The sequence below is a fragment of the Tursiops truncatus genome, chromosome 8 (assembly GCF_011762595.2).
Source record: "Tursiops truncatus isolate mTurTru1 chromosome 8, mTurTru1.mat.Y, whole genome shotgun sequence".
Taxonomy (NCBI): domain Eukaryota; kingdom Metazoa; phylum Chordata; class Mammalia; order Artiodactyla; family Delphinidae; genus Tursiops; species Tursiops truncatus.
The window spans coordinates 30,651,298-30,677,992 of record NC_047041.1 but is presented as its reverse complement, the minus strand read 5'-3'; the positions used below and the strand labels follow the sequence as shown (position 1 = coordinate 30,677,992).

The 26,695-nt window shown below is 37.0% G+C and overlaps 1 protein-coding gene and 1 pseudogene across 4 annotated transcripts in view; one reads left to right on the top strand and one right to left on the bottom strand.

Moving 5' to 3' along the window:
- The window catches only part of LOC109552305 (lysine-specific demethylase 4D-like), a 359,102-nt pseudogene that overhangs the window by 181,907 nt on the left and 150,500 nt on the right, over positions 1 to 26,695 (top strand).
- The window catches only part of FOLH1 (folate hydrolase 1), a 65,307-nt gene that overhangs the window by 27,536 nt on the left and 11,076 nt on the right, over positions 1 to 26,695 (bottom strand). For 3 of the 4 annotated variants that reach the window (XR_012333345.1, XM_033862108.2, XM_073808270.1), the window contains exons 5-7: positions 11,998 to 12,123; positions 11,020 to 11,206; positions 7,861 to 7,954 (exon numbers count right to left, since the gene is read on the bottom strand). The exons of the other annotated variant lie outside the window; for it this stretch is intronic. Coding sequence is in view for 2 of the 3 variants with exons in the window: in XM_033862108.2 (XP_033717999.1) it covers positions 7,861 to 7,954; positions 11,020 to 11,206; positions 11,998 to 12,123 (407 nt within the window). In the remaining variant the exon portion in view is untranslated. The remainder of the gene's footprint in view (positions 1 to 7,860; positions 7,955 to 11,019; positions 11,207 to 11,997; positions 12,124 to 26,695) is intronic. 4 annotated transcript variants of the gene reach the window in all.

Below are 26,695 nucleotides of genomic sequence, written 5' to 3'. Positions count from 1 at the left end.
TTTTGGAAGTCCTAGCTATGGCAATCAGAGAAGAAAAAGAAATAAAAGGAATACAAATTGGAAAAGAAGAAGCAAAACTGTCACTGTTTGCAGATGACGTGATACTATACATAGAAAATCCTAAAGATGCCACCAGAAAACTACTAGAGCTCATCAATGAATTTGGTAAAGTTGCACAATACAAAATTAATGCACAGAAATCTCTTGCATTCCTATACACTAACAATGAAAGATCAGAAAGAGAAATTAAGGAAACAATCCCATTTACTATTGCATCAAAAATAATAAAATACTTAGGAATAAACCTAGCTAAGGAGGCAAACGACCGGTACTCAGAAAACTATAAAACACTGATGAAAGAAATCAAAGATGACACAAACAGATGAGAGATATACCATGTTCTTAGATTAGAAGAATAAATATCGTGATAATGACTATACTACCCAAAGCAGATTCATTCATCTACAGATTCATTGCAATCACTATCAAATTACCAATGGCATTTTTCAAAGAATTAGAACAAAAAATTTTACAGTTTGTATGAAAACACAAAAGACTCTGAATAGCCAAAGCAATCTTGAGAAAGAAAAACGGAGCTGGAGGAATCAGGTTCCCTGACTTCAGACTATACTACAAAGCTACAGTAATCAAGACAGTAAGGTACTAGCCCAAAACCAGAAATATAGATCAATGGAACAGGATAGAAAGCCCAGAGATAAACCCATGTACCTATGGTCATCTAATCTATGACAAAGGAGGCAAGAATGCACTATGGAGAAAAGACTCTCTCTTCAATAAGTGGTGCTGGGAAAACTGGACAGCCACATGTAAAAGAATGAAATTAGAACACTCCTTAACACCATACACAAAAATAAACTCAAAATGAATTAAAGACCTAAGTGTAAGACAGGACACTATAAAACTCTCAGAGGAAAACACAGGAAAAACATAAATCACAGCACCCACTTCCTAGAGTAATGAAAATAAAAACAGAAATAAACAAATGGGACCGAATTGCACTTAAAAGCTTTTGCACAGCAAAGGAAATCATAAACAAAACCAAAAGACAACCCTCAGAATCAGAGAAAATATTTGCAAATGAAGAAACTGACAAAGGATTAATCTCCAAAATATACAAACAGCTCATGCAGCTCAATATCAAATAAACAAACAACCCAATCCAAAAATGCACGGAAGACCTAAGTAGACATTTCTCCAAAGAAGAGATACAGATTGCCAACAAACACATGAAAGGACTCTCAACATCACTAATCATTAGAGAAATGCAAATCAAAACTACAGTGAGATATCACCTCACACTGGTCAGAATGGCCACCATCGAAAAGTCTACAAATGATAAATGCTGAAGAGGGTGTGGAGAAAAGGGAACCCTCTTGCACTGTTGGTGGGAATGTAAATTGATACAGCCACTATGGAGAACAGTATGGACGTTCCTTTAAAAAACTAAAATTAGAACTACCATATGACCCAGCAATCCCACTACTAGACACATATGCTGAGAAAACCATAATTCAAAAAAACACATACACCCCAATGTTTATTCTTTTTTTCTTTTCTTTTTTTTTTCTTTTCTTTTCTTTTCTTTTTTTTTTTGCGGTACGCGGGCCACTCACTGCTGTGGCCTCTCCCATTGCGGAGCACAGGCTCTGGATGTGCAGGCTCAGCGGCCATGGCTCACGGGCCCAGCCACTCCACGGCATGTGGGATCTTCCCAGACCAGGGCATGAACCCGTGTCCCCTGCATCAGCAGGCGGACTCTTAACCACTGCACCACCAGGCAAGCACCCCAATGTTTATTGCAGCACTATTTACAACCGCCAGGACATGGAAGTAACCTAAATGTCTATCAACAGATGAATGGATAAAGAAGATGTGGTACATATATACAATGGAATATTACTCAGCTGCAAAAAGGAATGAAAATGGGTCATTTGTAGAGATGTGCATGGACCTAGCGTCTGTCATACAGAGTGAAGTAAGTCAGAAAGAGAAAGACAAATGTCATATATTAATGCATATATGTGGAATCCAGAAAAATGGTACCGATGAACCCATTTGCAGGGCAGCAATAGAGAGGGTGACATAGAGAATTGGCAGTGGACACATTGGGGGAAGGGGAGGGTGGGATGAACTGGGAGATTAGGATTGACATATATACAGTACCATGTGTAAAATAGACTGCTAGTAGGAACCTGCTGTACAGCACAGGGAGCTCAGCTCAGTGCTCTGTGATGACCTAGATGGGTGGGGATGGGGGGATGGTGGGAGGGAGGTCCAAGAGGGAAGGGATATGGGGATATACATATACATATAGCTGATTCACTTTGCTGTACAGCAGAAACTAACACAACATTGTAAAGCAATTATACTCCAATTTAAAAAAAAAGAGCGAGAAAGAAAAGAAGACAGCAGTGGTCTAAGAATAGCCATGTATGGATGCTGACTGCCACCATCATTAATAAATGATCCTGCACTGAAGCCAAATAATTAATTTGAGAGTAATTTATGATAATGTGTTGCTAGGCAATTAAAATAAACTTCTGAGGAAAAAAAATAACAGAAAAAAGTTGGGAAAATTTGCAAATATATGAAAATTAAACACTGACCCTAAATAACCAATGGCTCATAGAAAAAAATCACAAGAGTAAATAGAAAATACTTTGAGATGGGGGCTTCGCTGGTGGTGCAGTGGTTGAGAGTCCGCCTGCCGATGCAGGGGACACGGGTTCATGCCCCAGTCCGGGAAGATCCCACATGCCGCGGAGTGGCTGGACCCGTGAGCCATGGCCACTGAGCCTGCACATCCAGAGCCTGTGCTCCGCAACGAGAGAGGCCACAACAGTGAGAAGCCTGCGTACCACACACACACAAAAAAACTTTGAGATGAATAAAAATGAAGACATAAGACACCAAAAGTTATGAGATGCAGTTAAAACAGTGTTTAGAAGGAAATATATAGCTGTAAACACCTATATTAAAAAAGTAGAAAGCTATCAAATCAATAAACTAATCTTCCACCCAAAGAAACTCAGCAATGAAAAGAAAGCTAAATTCATATAAGCATAAGAAAGGCAATAATAAAGACTGGAGCAAAAATAACAAAATAGAATCTAGAAAAAAAGATAAAGAAAAATGAATGAAAGCAAAAGTTGGTTCTTTGAAAAGATCAACAAAATTGACAAATCATTAGCTAGACTGACCAAGAAAAAAAGGGGAAAAGACTAAAAATCAGGAACAAAAGAGGGAATACTACTATTGACTTTACAGAAATAAAAAGGATTATAAGGGAACACTATAAACAGTTATATACCAACAAATTAACCTCAATGAAATGAATTCCTGAAAAGATATAAACTACCAAAACTGAAGAAAGAGAAAATGTAAGTAGGCTATAACAAGTAATCAAAACTTCTCAGAGGGTTTCCCTGGTGGCACAGTGGTTGAGAGTCTGCCTGCCGATGCAGGGGACACGGGTTCGGGCCCCGGTCCGGGAAGATCCCACATGCCGTGGAGCGGCTGGGCCCGTGAGCCATGGCCGCTGAGCCTGCGCGTCCGGAGCCTGTGCTCCACAACGGGAGAGGCCACAACAGTGAGAGGCCCGCCTACCACAAAAAAACAAAACAAAACAAAAAAAACTTCTCTGAAAGAGAAGCCCATATGGCTTCACTGCTGAATGCTAGCAATCAGTAAAGAATAAACACCAATCCTTCACATGCTCTTTAGAAAAACAGAAGGAACATTTCTAAAGTTACCCTATGCGACAAACATTACCATGACACCAAAACCAGATAAAGAAATCACAGGGAAACTAAAGATAAATATGAATATTGACACAAAAATCATTAATAAAATACTAGAAAACCAAATTCAACAGCATTTTGAAAGGATTATACACCATGACCGAGTGAGATTTATTCCATGAATGCAAGACTGATACCACATACAAAAATCAAAAAGTGTAATATACCACATTAACAGGCTCAAGAAAAACCACATAATCAGAAAAATTGATGCAGAAAACAAACAACCACAGCAACAATAAAACACTGGGGAAAATTCAACATCCATTCATGATGAAAATTATCAGAAAACTAGAAATATTGAAAGAAAATACAAGACAAACCTGAAATATTTTGTGATGTCAGAATACAAGTGCTTATAAAAGGATTGGAAGAACTGTGTTTTTTTTATATTGCTGGTAGGATGTAAAAGGATACAACCACTATGGAAAAGGTTTGTCAGATTCTTACAAAAGTAAACATGCTATTATCATATGACCTGGCAATTGCACTCCAGAGAAATGAAAACTTACGTTGACACACAAATCTGTACATGATTATCTGTAGCAGCTTTATTCATAATAGCTACAAACTAGTTGTTCTTTGAATGGTGAAACAAACTGGGATACCAAATACAACGGAACACTCCTCAGTATTAAAAAGAAAAAAAACTATATATACAACAACTTGAACAAATCTCCAGAGAATTATGCTGAGTGAAGAAAAACCCCACAAGGGTATACATTTATATAACATTCTTGAGATGATGAAATTATAGAAATGGTGAACAGATTAGTAGTTGCTAGGAGTTAAGGTTAGAGGGTATGGATGGAGGGGGACAGGAAAGGAGTGGGTGTGGCTAAAAGGGCCACATGAGGGATCCTGGTGATGATGGAAATGTTTTGTGTCATGAGTATAAAAAGAAATATATCAGTATCTTGGTTGTGATATTGTACTATACTTTGCAAGATGTTACCATTGGGAAAAGCTGGATAAATGGCCTAGAGGGACTCTTTAGTACTACTTACAGTTGCATGTGAATCACAATTATCTCAAAATAATGAGTTTAATTCTTAAAAATTAGGAACAAGCTAGATGGGCAGAAAATGATGTGCTAGAATTTCGTGGTTTGTCATGTAGCCTCTATTTAGCTGTGAGCTTCTATACTATATTTTGAGGGCCCTGAGAACAAAGTCTATATATAAATCATACTCTTATCACAGTGCTTGACAAAAAGAGGCCATTCCATAAGTGTACCTAGAGTGGACAGGCTGTAGGAAGCCATTAAAAGTCTTCTGAGCAGAGACACAAGAATGAGACAGTGTCTTGACAAAGAGATGCCTCCTAAATGCTTGTGCTGTTGAATAGAGAATAAGTGATGCTCAACAAAGCTGTCTTTTACATCAGACATGAATTTGGGTCCCAGATCTATCACATACTCTCTGAACTTTGATTTCTTTATTTGTAAAATTAGTTATCACAATACTAACACATGTAGTTGTTTTATGGGCTAATTGATAAACAGTATGTAATCATTTAGCAAAAAGTAAGTGCTAGAATATAATTAGCACTCTATGCATGTTAGATGCTATTATCATTGTCTTTATTATTATTGTCGTTGCTGTCATTATAATCCTGATAGTTACTCAGGGAGACAAAAAGAAACCATGTAACCACATTCCCTTCAGTACAGATGCAAAAAAGAATAAGAAAGAACACACACCCTGTTCCCCTTTTCTCCCACCTAGGTAAACACAATTTTCTTTTTTCTATAATTCACATTTCATCAACTTTTTATTAAAGTTGTCGGCATACCTGGGCCATTATATAACTTTATGTCTCTCCTCTTCTTCTCAAATACTTGTTAAGAAACTTTCATTTTATGATATATCCAATTTGTAAAATACTGTCTATTCTAATTAATACATAATGTTACACTGCTAACCGTTTGTGGGAATATGAGAACTGACTATAATGGATATGTAGCACACTCCCTAGATAATTATGCAGAGGGAGTAAATACGCCCAATTAAATTCATAAACAAATTACATGTTCTTAAAATGTTTTATGACTAAATTCCAGTCTAGAACATTTCACTATACCTTAGAAGGTATGGATGGTAAAACAGAAATTATCTTATTGCTTTTAGTATACACAGATCATCTTCTCCTGCCAAATACATTTTTAATACATTTCTGTACTACCAAAATTCATTTTTAATCATGGCGTTTTGAATGCAAAATATACTTCCATAGAATTTATGTTATTTAATGATGACTGCATTTACAAAATGACTTACTAAAGCTGACTTAAATACATTTGGTAATTTTTTTGATCAAGTATTAATAATTCTACTACCCAGTTAGGGCATAGCCAAATTCAACTAGTTTACCAGAGCAGTCAAATGATAGACATGGCTAAATAAACTTCACGTCCAATTCTGTATAATCCTTCCTTCTTTCCTTCCATGCACTCTTTTTCTAACTACAAAGATAATACAGGTTCACTTTTTAAAACATATAATTTAGGGATTATATATATATATATATATATATATATATATATATATATATTTGAAATCTACTTTTTCTATTTAATAGTATAGCATAAGCATGTACCCACATTGTTAAATACTCTTGTACAACATATATTTTAATGGCTTCATGTACTGTCATAGACAGTAATATATTTAACTACTTATCAATTATTGAAGATTTGTGTTGTTTGCAATTTTCCACTATCACAGGTAAAGCTACAATCACGTTCATCTTTTAAATATAATGAATATTTAGACTTTATATTTACACAAACACATAGTCCGTGGTGCCCTCAAAAGTTGTGCCCCATCCTGAATCTTAACCCATGTGGTAAAGCTAAGAGCTCAAAAGAAAAAAAGACCAGGGTGCTTGCTATTCCTTAATCTGCCCTTAAATTGGACAGACACCTCCAATTCTCTGATGACAGCCTCCTCACCTGTAAAAATGAGGGCACTGAACTAGGTCATAAATAAGTTTTCTTATACATTCTAGAATAAAATGATTAAGAATGCCTTAAACTCAAAGAAGAAAAGGGACTAACTGGCTGGATGCTTTGGTCTCCAGTGATTCTACTTTCAGAGAAGTCAGTGCTCTCTCCCCTCCTCAAGGATAATGGAGAAGAAGGGACATGCAGATGAGAGAAAGCAGGAGAGGAAAGAGGAAAGAGCTCCAATGTCAGGTTAAACAATAACAACTTTGGAGAAGCTTCAATAGTGAAAGCAGAGGAAGAAGTGGAATGGATAAAGATGAAAATCAATGGAAGATGCTTTCAAAGGGCATTATTCCAGGTCCACCAAGAAGTAGACAATAAGAGGTTTCAATAAGTAAGAGATTTATTAGGGGAAAGGCGTGTGAAGGAAATAGCAAGGGAGCTAAGAGAGGCTGAGAAAGCCATCCGACTGCAATGCAGGTCAGAAATGGGGTAAAAGAGAAAGAGAAGAAAGAAGAATGCTGGTGGCAGAATCCCTTGATAGCAAGGCTGTCAGGGAGTCCTGAGCCAGAGTCTCCCATCAGAGGAGTCCCATGCCTCCCAGTAATGGGCCTCATTTAGTACCCTTGCTGCATTTAGTTACTGACTGGGAGCATCTATGGGAAGCATGGCCTTGATACAAACAGGGTGATGGATTTCAAAACACAGTGGAGCACCTTATCAATGACACTCCCCACAGTTGATGATCTGAAAGACTCACTTTCATGGCTGTCACACACTGGATACCAGTATTTAAAGCAAATCCCAGGTTAGAACCACTGTTCTATAAAATGGTGATAAAATTGTATGCTTATTTGATTTTCTGCCAACACACAAAAGAATAGACACTATCTGATTCCATTTATATCAAGTTCAAAACCAAACTAATCAATGATGATAGATATCAGAAAGTGGTTGCTTCTAGGGGGGTATGGTAAAAATTGAGCACAGAAAACTTCAGTATCAAATAATGGAGATAAAAGCATGAAAGTTGAAGATTGCCAGTAAAGAGAATTACCCAAATAGCCATCGGTTTGTTTCTTACAAACTTACTCTAGGAGCTTCTGTGCATCATAGTATCCAATTGGATGAACAGGAATACTTGGAAGACCAACAGCCTCTGCGATTTCACGTCTATAAGCATATTCTGAAAAAAAGTTGAACATACTTCTAATAAAAATGGAGTCCCTTTCAAAATGTTCTCTGTAAATCAGATTAAACACATTCTTAAATTGCATCCACTAGAACTGTTACAATTAGAAAGACAGTTTCAAATGTTAGCGAAAATGTGGAGCAACTGAAACTCTCATACATTCTTGTAAGAGTGTATAATTAGAGAGTCACTTTAAATAACTTCTTTGAAAAATAATGTTATGCCGAATTATGCCCTATGGCAGAACAATTACACTCCTAGGTATTTACCCAAGAAAGATGGAAACATATGTCCACAAAAAGACCTGCACAAAATTGCTCATAGCAGCTGAATCTAGGTAGCCCATATGGGACACAGTCCAGCTGTTTGTAAATAGGAGAATGAATAAGCAATTTGTAGAACAGTCCCATAATAGAATTCTACTCAGCAAGTAAAGGGAAGAAACTATTAACACACACAATAACATAACTAATCTCTAATCGTTGCACTCAGTGAGAGCAGCAAGGCAAATGATGAGGGAAAATCATAAATTTTTCTATGACCGGGAAATCAAACTAAGAAAGGAAAAAAATAATATGCCCACTTTGTGGTAGGCCTTTCCCAATGTTCAGTGTGCATCTGTATTGTACATTAACCAGACCTCCTCAAACAGGAGGATGTAATCACCTTTAAGAAAAATGGTTGCTTTATTCAGACAATTTTCAGGTTATTTTAGTTTCTTTTTCATCCCATACAGGGAGTTGTATTGACCAAAACATCTTTGATCAACTTTATGTAGAATGCTAACCTGTCAATACAACACAGAAATTCTTTGTCTCAGAAATGTATAAAATTGCATCTCTAACTCCTGACCAATGGAACAGTTCTCAGAGCTTCTGCAAATCTGTTCCCTGGGTTATAATCCTCAGTTTGACTCAAATAAAATTCTCTTTTCTTTCTTCTTAGCTTGACTGTTATTTGATTTTACACCAGCACACAAAAGAATAGTTACTATCTGATTCCATTTATATGAAGTTCAAAACCAAACTAATCAATGATGACAGATATCAGAAAGTGGTTGCTTCTAGGGGAATATGGTAAAAATTGACCAGAAAGGGGCACCAGAGAACTTTCTGGAGTAATAGAAATGTCCTATATCTTATTTTGAGTGATATAGATACATGCAATTTAAAAAATTATTGAATTAACTCAAGACCTGTGCGTTTTGTTACATGTAAACTCTACCTCAAAATAAAAACACATTTTCTGTCATTTCTTCAGATTTAAGAAAAATAAGAGCTATTTTTCCATTTTTTTCTTCAAAGTTTTAAATTATAAGAGCTTTAGGGGATTGCAAAAGCTATTCTTTTTATAGTAAAATGACATAATAATATGTTGCATGGGATTTGTTTTAAAATTCTTTAGGGTAATAATGCAAAAGGAAAGACGAAGAGATAAAATAAGATTGACAAAGTGGTGATAATTTTCTCTATTTTTTTGTATGTTAGAACTATTCCATAATAAAAACTAAAATTAAAAGGAAAAGAAAAAAATAGGGCACAAAAGGGAATTCAACAAATGCAAGCCTCACAGGGATAACATGATTTTTCTTTCTACAATGTCATCTTTTAAATTTGAGGATAATAAACAGAAATAGTCCAGTTAATCTTATTTTATGTTCACAAGTTTTTTTTGTGTGTGTGGTATGCGGGCCTCTCACTGCTGTGGCCTCTCCCGTTGCGGAGCACAGGCTCCGGACGCGCAGGCTCAGCGGCCATGGCTCACGGGCCCAGCCCCTCCGCGGCATGTGGAATCTTCCCGGACCGGGGCACGAACCCGTGTCCCCTGCATCAGCAGGAGGTACAATTTTAACTCTATATAACCAACAGAGCTTGGGAGAAGTTGCATTTTTCAAAGCTTGGGAATAAAAAGGCTAAGTAAATAAAGTTCAGGTAGACTTAAGTGATTTTATTATAGGATAATATGTATTGCTTTACAAAAATCTATGATAATGTACTATATTCCAAGAAGATTTACGAAGCCAAAATGCATAAACTTTAAAGGAGTTTACAATTTGATAGAAAAAACAGATGAAATATAAATATGGAAATGCCATGGATACTTGGTAACCTATTTTATCCAAGGTACACACCTTAGTTAGTTTTAAACCACACAAATTAAGTGATCACAGATTTTTGTAAATGTCATCAACTAGCTGAGTACATTCAAAATAAATTAGCTCCCTTTATTAATGATCTACTGTTTTACAGCAGAGCATTTCAGCATAAGACAAACATGTGGACTCCGGAGCCAGACCATCTGAATTTGAATCCCCACTCCTCATTTAGTGCTGTGATGGTCTAGGGCAGAGTTTGCTTACTTCTAGTCTCGCTTCCCTCCTCTATCAAGTAGAGATAATAACATAACAAAGCTTATAGGGTTGTTAAGGCATGTAAGAGCTAGCATTTAGGAACTACTCCTTGAAAGTGATCACTATTATCTTTATACAGCAATGATACAATAAGCATTTTCTAGGCTCTAAATTCTAAATGTCATTTCAGGGATTTATAGAACTTCTTTTGTTCTACTATCCCTTATCTACAACTAGAAATTTTAAAAACTGTGAAATCCATTAATTGGGGGGAATTTACTTGTCAACAAAACATGATCTGATGTAAACTAATTTGGAAGCAAGATCTGACTTGAATAGACAGACTATATTACTTACATTCCTCTGCTTAATATGATTATTCATACATTTTACTGCAAAAATATTTACATGCTTGCTTCCCATTTTATGTTCCAGCCTCCTATGTGAATGTTATGCAAGAAATGGTATATGCACCATATTACTTTTAAATATCTGAAAATGTCTGCATTTCAAAACCTATCAGACCCGAGGATTCCAAATAAGGGATAAGGGACCCGAACCAACAATTTTCTGAGTTCAAATTCCTTTATTCTTAGACACAAAGAGAACGAGAAAAAGACATACTTTATCCATGTGTCAAAGGAAATCCTTTGGTAAAATCACTTTACAATGTTAAGGTTTTTGTGATGATTAAGGCCTGGTCACTCACCATTTGCTGGGTAGCCAGGTGTGAGAGGGTCCCCTGCACCATTAAGATTTAAGATATTTCCACGCTGAACACCACCTCCAGGAAGATTCCAACCACCTGGATAGGACTCCACCCCGGGAGCAAAGTAATCAGCAGGATCTGAGTACAAAATGATCCCTTTGGCCCCAGCCAGCTGGGCATTTTTAACCTGGAATAGACAGTCTTTCATATTTTAGGTTGGTAACTCAAAATTACTCTTAAATAAGTAGCTAAACTTTATCTTCAATCTTTTATCCTTAGACTTAAAACAAGGGACATCTCACAGAGAGTTGGCTTTTTCTTTTTCCTACTGCAAGCTCTAAAAATGAGTTTCCAGGGCTGAATCAGCCCTCAGAGCAGCAGATTTTAAAAATGTACATATTAGTGGTAGTGAGTATGTGCTACTTCCTTCCTCTAGTCTAGAAGCACAATAAGCAAGTAGACTCCACAGACTAGACTCCCATTTCTTCTATGGTTGAGAGGGAATATTTCTGAAATTTAGTTTCCCACAAAAGAGGAAAAAATATTAGCAAATCAAGCCAAATTAAGTGATAGTAACTTTCAAAACTGCTGTGTATAAATTGGTTTCTCTCATTACCTATAATAAGAATTAATACTAAAATTCAATTTAGTAAATATTTTCAAAGGTAACATTTAAAACAAAGATACTGAAGGTTAACAACAAATCAAATGCATGCTTCTTTGTAGACCACAGGCATAATGTGTAGGTATGGAAAAAACCTGTTCTGTTTCCCTGAACTTCTACCCTGGCCAAATTCAAATGACCCAGTTTAAAACCCCTGTATATAAGCTAGAAAATGTATCTTCCCTATTAGGTGGGCTGGTACAGAGTATGAGAAGATCACAGTCCTCCAAAAGTTTTAAGGATGTGGTTCTACCCATGTAAGATACAATATAACTTTTTATTTTTGTGGAAAAGAAAAAAAGATTATTTTTTACCTTATTTCCTCTGAAAATTTTCCCATATCTGGCAATCAGAATCTTCCCAGAGCAATTAATTTTCATGTCCCGCTCTAGTTTAAAGAAGTCTTCAGTTCGTGCGTAGTTAACATAGACTAGGTCACCCTGTTGAGATCATGGATGACTTACTACAAGTAAGATTTAATAAAAGAGGTTTTTCTGCGTGAAGACTGTTTCACATCTTTGAAAGAGGTAAGAGACAAGAGTATGCAAGAGGGTCAGAAAAGCATGAGCCTCAGGTAAGAGATTCAACAGAGAAATGAACTTGAATTAAGAAGGCAATTACCTGGGTAGAGACTTATGAGTTAACTATTAAGTTCTGTTTATGTTGATGTCTCCTGTAAAGTGACCATAAAACTATAGAAGTGTTCGTCAGAAAAATACACATAAATATACACACTGCAATTTGGCAGGGGTCAGATACCCGAGGTGAAAAAGCCCTAGATGAGAGCTGTATTCTTTTTGAAGTATATTCACAATGGGTCTTCACACCACCAGGTAAAAAAGAAATGTCAGGTAATACTGCTTTATGGGTCTGGCTTCAGGATTAGGTGCGAGTATGCTACCATCTCGGAGTATCAACATTATCATTTGTAAAATGGCCTGTTAGATTAGATCAGTGTTCTTCACACATTTTTTCTGCTCACCTACTCCCTAGATTATTTTTGAAGAGAAATGTATCCCTCCTTTATTTTTTATAATTTGGATTTTTTTAAACATCTTTATTGGAGTATAATTGCTTTACAACGGTGTGTTAGTTTCTGCTGTATAACAAAGCGAATCAGCTATAGGTATACATATATCCCCATATCCCCTCCCTCTTGCATCTCCCTACCACCCTCCCTATCCCAACCCTCTAGGTGGTCACAAAGCACTGAGCTGATCTCCCTGTGCTATGCGGCTGCTTCCCACTAGCCATCTGTTTTACCTTTGGTAGTGTATATATGTCCATGCCACTCTCTCACGTCGTCCCAGGTTACCCTTCCCCCTCCCTGTGTCCTCAAGTCCATTCTCTACATCTTTGTCTTTATTCCTATCCTACACCTAGGTTCTTCAAAACCACTTTTAAAAAATTTTTTAGATTCCATATATATGTGTTAGCATACAGTATTTGTTTTTCTCTTTCTGACTTCACTCTGTATGACAGATTCTAGGTCCATCCACCTCACTACAAATAACTCAATTTCATTTCTTTTTATGGCTAATATTATATTGTATATATGTGCCACATCTTCTTCACCCATTCATCTGATGATGGACACTTAGTTTGCTTCCATGTCCTGGCTATTATAAACAGTGCTGCAGTGAACATTGTGATACATGTCTATTTTTGAATTATGGTTTTCTCAGGGTATATATGCCCAGTAGTGAGATTGCTGGGTCGTATGTATGGTAGTTCTTTTAAAATTTTTTAAGGAACCTCCATAGTGGCTGTATCAATTTACATTCCCACCAACAGTGCAAGAGGGTTCCCTTTCCTCTACACCCTCTCCAGCATTTATTGTTTGTAGAATTTTTGATGATGGCCATTCTGACTGGTATGAGGTAATACCAAATTGTACTTTTGATTTGCATTTCTCTAATGATTAGTGATGTTGAGCATCCTTTCATGTCTTTGTGGGCAATCTGTATATCCTCTCTGAAGAAATGTCTGTTTAGTCTTCTACCCATTTTTGGATTGGGTTGCTTGATTTTTGATATTGAGCTGCATGAGCTTCTTGTATATTTTGGAGACTAATCCTTTGTCAGTTGCTTCATTTGCAAATATTTTCTCCCATTCTGAGGGTTGTCTTTTTGTCTTGTTTATGGTTTCCTTGCTGTGCAAAATCTTTTAAGCTTCATTAGGTCCCATTTGTTTATTTTTGTTTTTATTTCCCTTTCTCTAGGAGGTGGGTCAAAAGGGATCTTGCTGTGATCTTGCTGTGATTTATGTCATAGAGTGTTCTGCCTATGTTTTCCTCGGAGAGTTTTATACTGTCTGGCCTTACATTTAGTTCTTTAATCCATTTTGAGGGTTTTTTTTGTGTATGGTGTTAGGGAGTTTTCCAATTTCATTCTTTTACATGTGGCTGTCCAGTTTTCCCAGCACCACTTATTGAAGAGGCTGTCTTTTCTCCATTGTATATTCTTGCCTCCTTTATCAAAGATAAGGTAACCATAGATACATGGGTTTATCTCTGGGCTTTCTATCCTGCTCCATTGATCTATATTTCTGTTTAGGTGTCAGTACCATACTCTCTTGATTACTGTAGCTTTGTAGTATAGTCTGAAGTCAGGGAGCCTGATTCCTCCAGCTCTCTTTTTCTTTCTCAAGATTGCTTTGGCTATTCGGGGTCTTTTGTGTTTCCATACAAATTGTGAAATCTTGTGTTCTAGTTCCATGAAAAATGCCATTGGTAGTTTGATAGGCATTGCATTGAATCTGTAGATTGCTTTGGGTAGTAGAGTCATTTTCATTCACAATGTTGATTGTTCCAATCCAAGAACATGGTATACCTCTCCATCTGTTTGTGTCATTTGTAACTTCTTTCATCTGTGTCTTATAGTTTTCTGCATACAGGTCTTTTGTCTCCTTAGGTAGATTGATTCCTAGGTATTTTATGCTTTTATTGCAATGGTAAATGGGAGTGTTTCCTTAATTTCTCTTTCAAATTTTTCATCATTAGTGTATAGGAGTGCAAGAAATTTTTGTGCATTAATTTTGTATCCTGCTACTTTACCAAATTCATTGATTAGCTCTATTGGTTATCTGGTAGCATCTTTAGGAGTCTCTATGTATAGTATCATGTCATGTGCAATCAGTGACAGTTTTACTTTTCCTTTTCTGATTTGGATTCGTTTTATTTCTTTTTCTTCTATGGTTGCTGTGGCAAAAACTTCCAAAACTATGTTGAATAATAGTGGTGAGAGAGGGCAACCTTGTCTTGTTCCTGATCTTAGTGGAAATGGTTTCAGTTTTCCACCAACATTGAGAACAATGTTGGCTGTGGATTTGTCATATATGGCCTTTATTATGTTAAGATAAGTTCTCTCTATGCCCACTTTCTGCAGGGTTTTTATCATAAATGGGTGTTGAATTTTTTCCAAAGATTTTTCTGCATCTATCAAGATGATCATATGGTTTGTCTCCTTCAATTTGTTAATATGGTTTATCACATTGATTGATTTGCATACATTGAAGAATCCTTGCACTCCTGGGATAAACCCCACTTGATCATGGTGTATGATCCTTTAAATGTGCTGTTGGATTCTGTTTGCTAGTATTTTGTTGAGGAGGTTTGCATCTATGTTCATCAGTGATATTGTCCTGTACTTTTCTTTTTTTGTGACATCTTTGGTTTTTGTATCAGGTGGCTGTGGCCTCATACAATGAGTTTGGGAGTGTTCCTCCCTCTGCTATATTATGTAAGAGTTTGAGAAGGATAGGTGTTAGCTCTTCTCTAAATGATAGACTTCGCCTGTGAAGCCATCTGGTCCTGGGCTTTTGTTTGTTGGAAGATTTTTAATCAGTTTCAATTTCAGTGCTTGTGATTGGTCTGTTGATATTTTGTATTTCTTCCTAGTTCAGTCTCAGAAGGTTGTGCTTTTCTAACAATTTGTCTATTTCTTCCAGGTTGTCCATTATATTGGCAGAGTTGCTTGTAGTAATCTCCCATGATCCTTTGTATTTCTGCAGTGTCAGTTCTTACTTCTCCTTTTCATTTCTAATTCTATTGATTTGACCCTTTTCCCTTTTTTTTCTGATGAGTCTGGCTAATGGTTCATCAATTTTGTTTATCTTCTCAAAGAACCAGCTTTTAGTTTTATTGCTCTTTGCTATTGTTTCCTTCATTTCTTTTTCACTTATTTCTGATCTGATCTTTATGATTTCTTTCCTTCTGATAACTCTGGGGTTTTTTTGTTCTTCTTTCTCTAATTTCTTTAGGTGTAAGTTTAGGTTGTTTATTTGAGATGTTTCTTGTTTCTTGAGGTAGCATTGTATTGCTATAAACTTCCCTCTTAGAACTGCTTTTGCTGCATCCCATAGATTTTGGATCATTGTGTTTTCATTGTCATTTGCCTCTAGGTGTTTTTTGATTTCCTCTTTGATTTCTTCAGTGATGTCTTGGTTATTTAGCAACATATTGTTTATCCTCCAAGTGTTTGTGTTTTTTACATTTCTTTCCCTGTACTTTATTTCTAATACCATAGCATTGTGGTCAGAAAAGATGCTTGATATGATTTCAATTTTCTTAAATTTACTGAGGCTTGATTTGTGACCCAAGATGTGATCTATCCTGGAGAATGTTCCATGAGCACTTGAGAAAAAAGTGTATTTCATTGTTTTTGGATGGAATGACCTATAAATATCAATTAAGTCCATCTTGTTTAATGTGTCATTTAAAGTTTGTGTTTCCTTATTTATTTTCATTTTGGATGATCTGTCCATTGGTGAATGTGGGGTGTTAAAGTCCCTTACTATTACTGTGTTACGGTTGATTTCCCCTTTTATGGCTGTTAGCATTTGCCTTATGTATTGAACTGCTCCTATGTTCAGTGCATAAATATTTACAATTGTAATATCTTTTTGGATTGATCCCTTGGTCATTATGTAGTGTCCTTCTTTGCCTCTTGTAACAGTCTTTATTTTAAAGTCTATTTTTTCTGATATGAGAATTGCAACTCCAGCTTTCTTTTGATTTCCTTTTGCATGGAATATCTTTTTCCAACCCCTCACTTTCAGTCTGTGTGTGTGCCTAGGTCTCAAGTGGGTCTCTTGTAGACAGCATACATATGGGTCTGGTTTTTGTACCCATTCAGCCAGTCTATGTGTTTTGGTTCGAGCATTTAGTCCATTTACATTTAAGGTAATTATCAATATGTATGTTTGTATTATCATTTTCTTAATTGTTTTGTGTTTATTACTGTAGGTCTTTTCCTTCTCTTGTATTTCTGCCTAGAGAAGTTCCTTTAGCATCTGCTGTAAAGCTGGTTTGGTGTTGCTGAATTCTCTTAGTTTTTGTCATCTGTAAAGGTTTTAATTTCTCTGTCAAATCTGAATGAGATCATTGCTGGGTAGAGTAATCTTGGTTGTACGTTTCTCCCTTTCATCACTTTCAATATGTTCTGCCAGTCCCTTCTGGCTTTCAGAATTTCTGCTGAAAAATCAGCTGTTAACCTTATGGGGATTCCCTTGTATGATATTTGTTGCTTTTCTCTTGGTGCTTTTAATATTTTTTCTTTGTATTTAATTTTTGATAGTATGATTAATATGTGTCCTGGCATGTTTCTCCTTGGATTTATACTGTATGGGGCTCTCTGCACTTCCTGGTCTTGATTGACTATTTCCTTTCCCGTATTAGGGAAGTTTTCAACTATAATCTCTTCCAATATTTTTGCAGTCCCTTTCTTTTTCTCTTCTTCTTCTAGGACCCCTATAATTTGAATGTTCATGCGTTTAATGCTGTCCCAGAGGTCTCTGAGACTGTCCTTAATTCTTTTTATTCCTTTTATCTTTTTTTCTGCTCTGTGGTAGTTTCTTTCACTATTTTATCTTCCAGGTCACTTTTCCATTCTTCAGCCTCATTTATTCTGCTATTGTTTCCTCTGGAGAATTTTTAATTTCATTTATTGTATTGTTCATCATTGTTTGTTTGTTCTTTAGTTCTTTTAGGTCCTTGTTAAACATTTCTTGTATTTTCTCCATTCTATTTCCATGGTTTTGGATCATCTTTACTATCATTACTCTGAATTCTTTTTCAGGTAGACTGTCTATTTCCTCTTCATTTTTTGGCCTGGTGGGTTTTAACCTTGCTCCTTCATCTGCTGTGTATTTTTCTGTTTTCTCATTTTGCTTAACTTACTGTGTTTAAGGTCTCCTTTTCTCAGGCTGTAGGTTCATAGTTCCCATTGTTTTGGGTGTCTGCCTCCAGTGGGTAATGTTGGTTCAGTGGGTTGTGTAGGCTTCCTGATGGAGGAAATTGCGGCCTGTGTTCTGGTGGGTGAAGCTGGATCTTGTCTTTCTGGTGGGCAGGACCGCATCTGGTGGTGTGTTTTGGGGTGTCTGTGAACTTAGTATGATTTTAGGCAGCCTCTCTGTTAATGGATGGGGTTGTGTTCCTGTCTTGCTAGTTGTTTGGCATGGGGTGTCCAGCAATGGAGCTTGCTGGTCGTTGAGTGGAGCTGGGTCCTAGTGTTGAGATGGAGATCTCTGGGAGAGTTCTCGCCAATTAGTATTACAAGGGGCTGGGAGGTCTCTGGTGGGCCAATGTCCTGAATTCAGCTCTCCCACCTCAAGAGGCTCAGGCCTAACACCTAGACAGAGCACCAAGACACTGTCAGCCACACAGCTCAGAAGAAAAGGGAGGAAAGAAAAAAAGAAAAGAAAATAATAAAATAAAGTTATTAAAATAAAAAAATTAAAATTAATTATTAAAATTAAAAAGTAATTAAAAAAAAGAGCAACCAAACCAATAAACACATCCATCAATGATAACAAGTGCTAAAAACTATACTAAAGGAAAAAAAATGGACAGACAGAACACTAGGACAAATGGTAAAAGCAAACCTATACAGACAATATCACAGAAAGAAGCATACAGATACAAACTCACAAAAAGAAAAAGGAAAACAAAGAAACAAACTATATATATATATATATTTATATATAAATATATTTTAAAAAGGAAAAGAGCAACCAAATCAATAAACAAAGCTACCTATGATAATAAGTCTAAATACTAAACTATGATAAACATAAAACTAGAAACAAATTAGATGCAGAAAGCAAACCCCAAGTCTACAGTTGCTCCCAAAGTCCACTGCCTCAGTTTTGGGATGATTCATTGTCTATTGAGTTATTCCACAGATGCAGGGCACATCAAATTGATTGTGGAGATTTAATCCACTGCTCCTGAGGCTGCACAGAGAGATTTCCCCTTCTCTTCTTTGTTCACATAGCTCCTGGGATTCAGCTTTGGTTTTGACCCCGCATCTGCATGTAGGTCGCCCTCTGGTGTCTGTTCTTCACCCAGACAGGAGGGGGTTAAAGTAGCGGCTGATATGGGGGCTCTGGCTCACTCAGGCCAGAGGGGTACAGAACGTGAGGCGAGCCTGCAATGGCAGAGGCCAGCATGACATTGCAACAGCTTGAGGGCATCGTGTGCTCTCGCGGGGAAGTTGTCCCTGGGTCACAGGCCCCTGGCAGTGACGGGCTGCACTGGCTCCTGGGAGGGGAGGTGTGGATAGTGACCTCGCACACAAGATTCTTTTTTTTTTTTAACATCTTTATTGGAGTATAATTGCTTTACAATGGTGTATTAGTTTCAGCTTGATAACAAAGTGAATCAGTTATACATATACATATGTTCCCATATCTCTTCCCTCTTGCATCTCCATCCCTCCCACCCTCCCTATCCCATCCCTATAGGTGGTCACAAACTACCAAGCTGATCTCCCTATGCTGTGGCTGTTTCCCACTAGCTATCTTTTTTACTCTTGGTAGTGTATATATGTCCATGCCACTCTCTCATTTTGTCACAGCTTACCCTTCTCCCTCCCCATACCCTCAAGTCCATCCTCTAGTAGGTCTGTGTCTTTATTCCCATCTTACCCCTAGGTTCTTCATGACCTTTTTATTTTCTTTGTTAGATTCCATATATATGTGTTAGCATACGGTATTTGTTTTTCTCTTTCTGACTTACTTCACTCTGTATGACAGACTCTAGGTCCATCTACCTCACTACAAATAACTGTTTCGTTTCTTATTATGGCTGAGTAATATTCCATTGTATATATGTGCCACATCTTCTTTATCCATTCAACTGTTGATGGACACTTAGGTTTCTTCCATGTCCTGGATATTGTAAATAGAGCTGCAATGAACATTTTGGTACATGACTATTTTTGAATTATGGTTTTCTCAGGGTATATGCCCAGTAGTTGGATTGCTGGGTCATATGGTAGGTCTATTTTTAGTTTTTTAAGGAATGTCCATACTGTTCTTCATAGTGGCTGTATCAATTTGCATTCCCACCAACAGTGCAAGAGGGTTCCCTTTTCTCCACACCCTCTCCAGCATTTATTGTTTCTAGATTTTTTGATGATGGCCATTCTGACCAGTGTGAGATGATATCTCATTGCAGTTTTGATTTGCATTTCTCTAATGATTAATGATGTTGAGCATTCTTTCATGTGTTTGTTGGCAATCTGTATACCTTCTTTGGAGAAATGTCTACTTAGGTCTTCTGCCCATTTTTGGATTGGGTTTTTGTTTTTTTGTTATTAAGTTGCATGAGCTGCTTGTAAATTTTGGAGATTAATCCTTTGTCAGTTGCTTCGTTTGCAAATATTTTTCCCATTCTGAGCGTTGTCTTTTGGTCTTGTTTATGGTTTCCTTTGCTGTGCAAAAGCTTTTAAGTTTCATAGGTCCCATTTGTTTATTTTTGTTTTTATTTCCATTTCTCTAGGAGGTGGGTCAAAAAGAATCTTGTTGTGATTTATGTCATAGTTTTCTGCCTATGTTTTCCTCAACATCTAAGAGTTTGATAGTGTCTGGCCTTACATTTAGGTCCATTTTGAGTTTATTTTTGTGTATGGTGTTAAGGAGTGTTCTAATTTCATTCTTTTAAATGTAGCTGTCCAGTTTTCCCAGCACCACTTATTGAAGAGGCTGTCTTTTCTCCACTGTATATTCTTGCCTCCTTTATCAAAGATAAGTTGTCCATATGTGTGTGGGTTTATCTCTGGGCTTTCTATCCTGTTCCATTGATCTGTATTTCTGTTTTTGACACACAGTATTCTTGGTGGCTGCAGTAGCAGCCTTAGCATTTCATGCCTGTCTCTGGTGTCCGAGGCTTGCGCCCGTCTCTGGAACTCATTTAGGTGGTGCTGTGAATCCCCTCTCCTCGCACACCCTGAGGTCTTTTGACTCTTTGGCAGTTCCAAACTTTTTCCCGGACTCCCTCCCAGCTAGCTGTGGCGCATTAGCCCCTTTCAGGCTGTGTTCATGTAGCCAACCCCAGTCCTCTCCCTGGGGTCTGACCTCCGAAGCCTGAGCCTCAGCTCCCAGCCCCACCTGCCCTGGCAGGTGAGCAGACAGGCCTCTCGGCCTGGTGAGTGCTGGTCGGCACCGATCCTCTGTTCGGGAATCTCTCCACTTTGCCCTCTGCAGCTCTGTTGCTGTGCTCTCCTCCATGGCTCCGAAGCTTCCCGCCCCCTGCCCACCCCCGTCTCCACCAGTGAAGGGGCTTCCTAGTGTGTGGAAACTTTTACTCCTTCACAGCTCCCTCCCAGTGGTGCAGGTCCCATGCCTATTCTTTTGTCTCTGTTTTTTTCTTTTTTCTTTTGCCCTACCCAGGTACATGGGGAATTTCTTGCTTTCTGGGAAGTCAGGTCTTCTGCAAGCATTCAGTAGGTGTTCTGTAGGAGTTGTTCCATATGTAGATGTATTTTTGATATATTTGTGGGGAGAAAGGTGATCTCCACATCTTACTCCTCCACCATCTTGAAGGTCCTCCCCCCCCCTTTATTTTTTTATTTTTTTTTTGTGGTATGTGGGCCTCTCACTGCTGTGACCTCTCCCGTTGTGCAGCACAGGCTCCGGACGCTCAGGCTCAGCGGCCATGGCTCACGGGCCCAGCCGCTCCGCGGCATGTGGGATCTTCCCGAACCAGGGCACGAACCCGTGTCCCCTGCATTGGCAGGCGGACTCTCAACCACTGCGTCACCAGGGAAGCCCCCCACCTTTATTTTTAAGTTGACATCTGAAATTTTTTGGCATGTCTTTAAGTTGTGGTGAACAATGCAATTTCCAGCACATTATAAATATTAACATTTTCAGAAGTAGTCTTGCCTCACTTTTTCTTTATATCCAAAGGAATTTAAATATTATAATGATTTTTTATTCCATATCATCCACTTTAAAACCACACTCTTCAGTCAGAATTTTATCATTGCTTTTTCTCCTTGAAGTTGTATTTGCCCGTTTCCCTAAAGCATTTTACTCTAAAGTAAAATGTGTTTGTGCTGGACACCAGTGCATTGGTGTTGATTCCCCTTCACTGAAGATGTTCTTGCTCCTGCTGCAGGGCAGGCTCTCTGCAGGCAGCCTTCAGGAGTCAGCCCCTTGCTTACGATCAGCTACAGACAGCCACCTTGTTCAAGGTCATGCCCCTTCTTAGGATGCACATGTTCAATGACTGATCGATGTGGGAATATGAATACCTGGACATCTTTGTCCAGCCCAGGACAATCTTGAAAGGCTATTCTGACTCCAGAGCTGCCCATTGGGTCAGCTGAGGCTGTCCTTGAGCTAGCACTGAGGTGCAGCTTCTCCCTCTGCCTATTCCAGCTTCCTTCTCCTCCCTGCTACAGATATTGATCCCAAGAGAACATTCCTTAATAACCATCTAGCATGCTAAATTCCATTTCAGTTTCTGTTACCTAGAATCTGGGTACATTTGCAAGTCTTTTATTAATCACTGCCAAACTTGCCTTGATTAAGAATGTGTGTGTGTGTGTGTGTGTGTGTGTGTGTGTGTGTGTGTAGTGCTTAAAAGTATTTATTTCCTATGACAAGCTGTACATGTTAAGAAAATTCTTCAAGAGTAATTTACTATTATAATTATTAGTAGTATCAATTGAGCCTAACGACATCATTACAAACTTTTATAAATAATACATACCTAAGCATAAAATTTTACTTGAAATACAACTTTTAGTGCTATGGGATGTTAAAACATTAGGTCATGGATCTACGGATGAATAAATTATTTCCAGAATGAGTCAGGACTCACTCTCAGTTTTATTTACATTTCTTGTTTTTAGACAAGTTCTGAGAAACCTCAGGATGGGGATGATAAAAAATGGAATTTCCTTATATTATTTAAACTCTTTCCAAGTTACAACTCCTAAATCTCACATTGATCTTTTATCCAAGTTAATTCTAATGATACCAGCTGGAAACTCAATTAGGCTCATCTTTAATTTTGTTCAACTATAAACCATTTGACTTGCCAAATCTTTGTTACCCAGCTATTAGAATCTTTCACTATTGTCTCTTTGTTTGGAGCCCCAGAGCTTGTTTTTACTACTCAGAGATATTCTTCATCCTGTTTTAGGATGAATGAGTGATGTCTCTCATTCATAAAATAAGATAAAAATAACTGTAAATAGGGAGGTGGAGACAGAGTACTACTGGGACCTCACCACGGGCTAGGTCTCAATACCATGGAAGAGTCCACTGAGAAATTGATGATGCAACTGATTTATTTAAAACGATCCTATGCCTGCCTTTGGAAAGTCTTCACATACCCTAGAGTTTGAAGTCCCTGTCCTACACGATTTCTGATATCCTATCATTTTATTTTGGTTATTATTTTCCTCTTTAACTACATCTCATAACATGTGCACAACAAATTTATAACATATTGACATAAGGTTGTTTCCAAGCTGATTTAAGGATTCATTCCACAAACCCGTTGAGGGCATATCATTCTAGGAATTAGGGATACAGCAAATCCCTGTCCTTGAAGAAACTTACATTCATGTGGAAAGCAGAGAGATAAGATAATAAACAATAAAATTAATAACTAAGTAAATTGTGTATTATATTAAAAGGTGATGAGTTCTGTAGAAAAATTCAAAAAAAAAGTTTAAATACAGTAGGCAAACAGGGAATTTGTACTGTACTCAGTTGGGTGCAATTTTCGAAAAAGAGAGAAAGTCTATTGAGAAGGTGACATCTGAATCTTTGCTTCAGTAAAAGGATTAGTTTTAGCTATTACTTTTCCTCCTAAGACCAATGCAATATTAATGCACTATTGATGATAGCACTGTATGTCTGATTTATAACTGTTAGTCTTCTCTGGAGCTCACTCTTATACTACTGTGAATACAAAGCCATTAACCAATTTGGTTTCAGTGAATTTTGTTTTAGTGTAAATGTTCTACTTGAAATTTATTCATATTTAATATCACCAACTTTGAGAAGACTTCTGTAAATGTCTGTAAATTGTGGCTATCTTTTAATAAATCTGCACTCCTCACAAAGCAAATTATGATGGAGAAGGGATTGGAGAAGATATTAGTTTGCAAATGACAGTAAACTTTGAAAATGAAAACAAGTGTGGACAGATAGGCCCTCTCGGCACTTCACAAATGCAAGTTGTCACTGCTAGTTAGAAAAAAATATTTATTTTCAGACAATGACCTTCTTGTAAAATTTACACTGTACCATTGTTCTATAACTGGGAATAAATACAATCTTGCACTGTTAGCCTACAATTTTCCATTTCTTTTAAGCTTCCATCTTCCTGCTCTTGTTAATAGAGACAGAATTGGGACGTGAGACCAGTGGTTCTCAAACCATGGATCTTGAACCAGCAGAATCAACAATATCTAGCAACTTGCTGGAAACAAACTCTCAGGCTTCACCCAAGACCTACTGAAACTCAGGTGATGGGAATCAGAATCTGTGTTTTATATGATTGTTTATAATTTCCTTTGCTGTGCAAAAGCTTTTAAGTTTCATTAGGTCTCATTTGTTTATTTTTGTCTTTATATCCATTTCTCTAGGATATGTGTGAAAAAGGATCTTGCTGTGATTTATGTCATAGAGTGTTCTGCCTATGTTAGGTGCAAGAGGGAGGGGATATGGGGATATATGTATACATATAGCTGATTCACTTTATTATACAGCAGAAACTAACACAACCTTGTAAAGCAATTATACTTCAATAAAGATGTTTAAAAAAATAATGAATGAGGAAATTAATAAAGACCCAAAGTGTGAAAACATAAAGAGAACACTGGAAAATATCACAATTAAAGAATCCTTTTCAGTAAAAAGCAACATAAATAACATGAACAAATATAGGTGAAAACTTAGGAGAAGCTGTTTGCAATATCTAAACCAATAGGAGATGAATAACTAAAATATTTAAGAAATCTCTGAAGTTAATAAGAAAAAGGCCAGAAACTCAACAGGAAAAGAAGACTATAATTAATCATTTCACAGAGCAAAAACACAGCATAGCTAATAAATATATCTGGAGATGTACAATCTTATTTGTAATAAAAAAATGTGAATCAAAATAAATTAAAACAACAACAAAACAATTAGATGAGCAAAATTTAGAAAGTTACATAACTTCAGCCATTGATGAAAATGTGAGGAGAAAGGAACACTCATACAGTATTGGAGGGAGCAGTAAACTGCTACACTCTTGACAGTGTGAAATGAAGTATTCCCTACAAACCAGCAATCCCATACCTGGTTTAGTTTACACAGAGAGCCCATACATGAGCATATTCACTCCAACACTGTTTGTGGTAATTTAAATTTAGAGGCAAACCACGTGTTTGCCACTAAGAGAATGGATAAGTTACATGTGGTGTGCATGATAACATGGGATAACATGCAACTGTGAAAAGTAACAAACTACTCTGACATAAAGCAATAGATTAAAAAAAAAGTTGATTGAAAAACAGTAAGAGACCAAGTAAGACCTAAGGTATAATATTATTTGCGTACATTTAAAATACACCAATCACAAAATTAAGGCCATGTTTTTGTAAGAATACATACATTTCTAAAAGTATAAATACATTAGAGTCAGTGGCAGGGTGTAGTGGAGTGGAGAAGAGGAATGAGATTGAAAATAGGGATGAGAGATGAAAGGAAAGAAATTAAATTAGGGATCTTACATGGACCCATTATTATTATTCCTTGAGGAATAAGTCTAGGTGACCTCAAGACACCTGAGTTTTAAAATATACTATATCTTCATTCCCAATTTTTATATAACTTATTTCTATGTCATGTCAATTATGAAATAATTATAGTGATTATAAGCATTCTATTTATGTGCAAATATTTAGGGAGAATTTTTCTAATACTGTTCCCTTAACTATGATGTTAACTACTCATTTGAAGTAAATTTCATACAACCAATAGAAAATATTCTATTCTAAGTTTGTGAGAGTTTTTAAATTATAAGTTAATCAAATATTCAAAACATTAGAAAACAATAAAAATAGTGTTTTTTAACTTTACTTATTAAAAAACATGGCATTGCCAAATATTAAATCATCCTTATATTCTTGCAATAAATTTTAACTAATTGGTGAAGATAGAACTTTAAATGTCAATTCAATTCTAAATGTAAATTTTTTACTTAGGATGTTTCTGATGATAGTCAAGCCCTTATCTCCCTATTGAGTGATATTTCAATATGCCCAATTGTCTATTAGCAACTTCTTGGAATATATCCTAGGCACCTCAAACTCAATATGTCCAAAACTGAATCTACTTAATGTTAAATATTACGGTTGGAGATATAACATTTTAAAAGACATTAATAAATTATATTCAACTGTTTCAAATTTAACTTTCTTATAAAAAAACAAACTACTATGCTAGAATCTGGGGATTTACTGTAAAATCTCAGATGATAGTTATACACACTGCTTTATTCTTTTTTTTTTTTTTTTTTGGTACATGGGCCTCTCACTGTTGTGGCCTCTCCCGTTGCAGAGCACAGGCTCCGGACGCGCAGGCTCAGTGGCCATGGCTCACGGGCCCAGCCGCTCCGCGGCATGTGGGATCTTCCCGGACCGGGGCACGAACCCGTGTCCCCTGCATCGGCAGGCAGACTCTCAACCACTGCGCCACCAGGGAAGCCCCCACACTGCTTTA